We start from the raw sequence: 3,780 nt of genomic DNA on the forward strand, positions 1-3,780 counted from the left end.
TCACACACACACACACACACAGACACACACACACACACACTCACACACATACACACACACACACACACGCGTGTTTCTTTGGCGGTGTCATGTGTTTGACGTCGTGTGTGTTTGTGCTCTCAGGTTAATCGGCGGCTCGGACAACAAGCTGATCTACAGACACTACGCCACGCTTTACTTTGTGTTCTGTGTGGATTCGTCCGAGAGCGAGCTGGGCATTCTGGATCTGATCCAGGTCACATTTCATCATACAGCGCTTTATTCAATACAGAATGTGTCAAAGCAGCTTCACAGTTATAAAACAGCAGAATCAGTGATGGACACTTCATTAAATATGAGACTAATCCAAATTCTGCTGTGTCATGATTTGGGTCAGTTCAGTTTATTAAGTCTGTAAAATTCATCAGTTATAAACAACTTCAATTTCAGCTCTACAGAAGTCATTATTCAGATCAATTCGGGCTTTGAAACCCAACAAAAAACTCCATCAGGTGACAGAAAAACCTCTTAAAGGGGCTTCAAAAGCCTTCGTTCACTCTTCCACAAATGAAGGCCTAAAATTCTTAAATCAGAATCTTCAATTCATAAAGTCATGGCATTAAATGCTGCATGCATCATTAAAAAACAATATACGTGAGCCTGGAGCACAAAAGCAGTGTTAAGTCGCTGGGGTATATTTGTAGCAATAGCCAACAATACATTGTATGGGTCAAAATTATAGATTTTTCTTTTATGCCAAAAATCATTAGGATATTAAGTAACGATCATGTTCCATGAAGATATTTAGTAAATCTCCTACCATAAATATATCAAAACTTAATTTTTGATTAGTAATATGCATTGCTAAGAACTTCATTTGGACAACTTTAAAGATGATTTTCTCAATATTTAGATTTTTTTGCACCCTCAGATTCCAGATTTTCAAATAGTTGTATCTCGGCCAAATATTGTCCTATCCTAACAAACCATACATCAATGGAAAGATTATTTATTCAGCTTTCAGATGATGTATACATCTCAATTTCGAAAAATTTACCCTTATGACTGGTTTTGTGCTCCAGGGTCACATATTCTTGCTTTCCAATAAAAATATATAAAAATCCTCAAATCAAGGTACATCTAACAAAAAACTCAATTCTGCTAATTTTTCTGAGAAACTGAACATAATTGAGTTTATGCTTAAAACAAGAACTGATGAAATGAAAACTTGTTTCCCTTTGAATTAAGTTTATTTTTAGTCCACTGGCAGATATTTGCTCTTGTTTTAATCATAAACTCACTTCATTTTGATCAGTTTCTCAGAAAACAAGACTTCATGTCTTCTTTCATTCTGCTTCTCCAGTAAAAGTATTTTGATTTAAGAATCTTTTGCACTGCAAACACTGAAAAAGAGCATCACTTATTTCGCAGGTGTTCGTGGAGACGCTGGACAAGTGCTTCGAGAACGTGTGTGAGCTGGACCTGATCTTTCACGTGGATAAGGTGATGCACGCTTCACAATCGAGTGCTAGCGTGAGCCGCGGGGCGCTGACACGTCTGTTCTGTGTATCCGCAGGTGCACAACATCCTAGCGGAGATGGTGATGGGCGGCATGGTGCTGGAGACCAACATGAGCGAGATCATCACGCAGGTGGAGGCGCAGGGCAAGATGGAGAAGTCTGAGGTGAGAGCGGCTCCGCTGCTGCATGCGTGTGCGTGTGGAACGCATGTCCCAGAATGCCGTTCTGTGGTGTCTGCTGCTGCTGCTCTTCTGTGATCGATCTGAAGAACAGATCTTCTGCCCTCGACAGGAAACACAGGCAAATGCGTTGCATCGTGAGCGTTTGAACGAGGCTCCCTTTGATCATTTCCATCCCACACACGCAAAACCATACCGAACATCACCAAACGCTGAGACCCTGATTTCTACAGCGCTTTATACAGTAGCAGCTTCACAGAGATAAACAGGAAGAATGATGGAAACTTATGAAACAAATCCAAATTCAGCTGATTTAAGCTCTACAAGAGACCTTATTCAGATCAGTTCAGATTCAGTTTGGTTTGATAACGAACAAGTTCAATTCATTCAACTCTAGTCGGTTCAATATTGATTCAATTCAGTTTAATATCAGTGTCAATGTTGCAGAATTCGTAAATTGTGAAACAAGTTCAAATTTAGCTGTAAAGCAGCTCTACAGGAGACAATAGAGTCATTTTTCAGATCAGTTCAATTCTAGTTTTGTTCTCATCTGATAGTGTCAGCGCAGTTAAATCAATAATATTATGGAATATTAAGTATCTTTTAAATCCAGATTAGTCAAGGCAAAGGTAAAATTATTTTCTGTGTCAGTATCAGCGCTCTAATGATGTAAAATCTTTTATAATGCTACATTTATTCTGATGTTGAATAACATTAATCGAGTGAATCTCAGAGAAACTCACACACACACACTCACTCTCTCTCTCACACACACACACACATTTTTGTCTATTTAAGATTTTTTACTCATATTTGTTGGAGTTCTGACACATTTCAGGCGAACAGAGTTCAATCCCGTTGCTCTCTCTGTCTCTCTGCAAAAAAGCTGAAAATAAATCTTTTTTTTTTTTTTTGCATTGTGACCCTAAATTCTTATGACTGTAATTCAATAATGAGAATAATCCTGAAAGTGTTTTTTTTTTTTTAAATTAAAATTGGCATTAAAATTCAGTACAATTTTGATGTAAAATTCAGTAATGAATCAATAAACACTACCATGATGGACATCCTGCTCAAACGTTGTAATCGTTCGGGTTTCAGCAGCATGCGAGCGTTTAAACAGTCACAATGCAAACAGCCGTGAAGCTGAAGCGTTTGGTAAAGAGATCTGAGTCCATCTGATTCCTCACAGACCCACCGTAGACCAGCGCCGCCGCATCGGCTCTAGTGATGCACCGAGAGGAGAATTCTGGACTGAAACCGGAAAGAAATGATTTAAGAATTCATTAAGTTGTACAAACATTGAATGCAATATAATACATTTGATGTGCATACATTTGCACATAATACATTTAAACAGTGGCTTTAATTAAAACTTGTATTCATGATGGTTTATTATAATGAAGTTAACAGGTTATTTAAAAAAAGAATTTTTCTGTCTGACTAACGAGTCAAATTGCTGTATTTCTGGATGCTGACGTTGCGGTGCATCACTAATTAGCCTGTGTTTGACCCGAGCCGAAGTGAGAGCGCGTGTTCGCGGCGGAGGAGACGGTGGGTCGTGACAGACGTTCTGGATGAAGTGTGTTGATCTTGAGCTGCTGTAACTGTCTCTCTCCACTCTCTCCTGACTGTCTCCAGCTCTGTGCGTTTCTCTCTCTCTGCAGACCTTTATCTTTCAGTGTCCCAGACAGGACAGGTAGACACAGGTACTGCTGAACCCCACACACAACGACTGTCACGCTCCTCCTGAGGACAGACGCTCACACGGACGTGCCTCATAATCAATCAGATCCAGAACAGAGCCGAACGTTCAGTGCTGAATAATCATGATGTTTCATGCTTAAAACATGTAAACAAGCATTGGTGTGATTCTGGGCAGAGCGTTTGTCTGATGTGGGACTGTCAGTCCTCAGGATCACAGGTTAGATTAGAGCAGATTTGTGTGAATATCATGCGGATCGTCTAGAGATGACAGTAGATCCGTAGCACACACGCACACACACACACACGCACACACACACACACACACGCACGCACTCACACACACACACACACACACACACACACACACACACACACACACACACACACACACACAC

General features: G+C 40.1%; 1 protein-coding gene across 3 annotated transcripts in view; it reads left to right on the plus strand.

The window, feature by feature from the left end:
• ap3s1 (adaptor related protein complex 3 subunit sigma 1) overlaps positions 1-3,780 on the plus strand; it is an 11,408-nt gene that overhangs the window by 5,883 nt on the left and 1,745 nt on the right. Inside the window, exons 3-6 of one of the 3 annotated variants that reach the window (XM_016450652.1) lie at positions 124-235; positions 1,411-1,482; positions 1,556-1,663; positions 3,346-3,387. In XM_016450652.1, the coding sequence (XP_016306138.1) occupies positions 124-235; positions 1,411-1,482; positions 1,556-1,663; positions 3,346-3,381 (328 nt within the window). In that variant the 3' untranslated portion in view covers positions 3,382-3,387. Of the gene's footprint in view, positions 1-123; positions 236-1,410; positions 1,483-1,555; positions 3,388-3,780 lie in introns of all 3 variants that reach the window. The other 2 variants (XR_001631083.1, XM_016450651.1) reach the window with 2 other exon arrangements.

This window comes from Sinocyclocheilus anshuiensis, unplaced genomic scaffold (assembly GCF_001515605.1).
Source record: "Sinocyclocheilus anshuiensis isolate Anshui unplaced genomic scaffold, SAMN03320099.WGS_v1.1 scaffold2373, whole genome shotgun sequence".
NCBI classification, from domain to species: Eukaryota; Metazoa; Chordata; class Actinopteri; order Cypriniformes; family Cyprinidae; genus Sinocyclocheilus; species Sinocyclocheilus anshuiensis.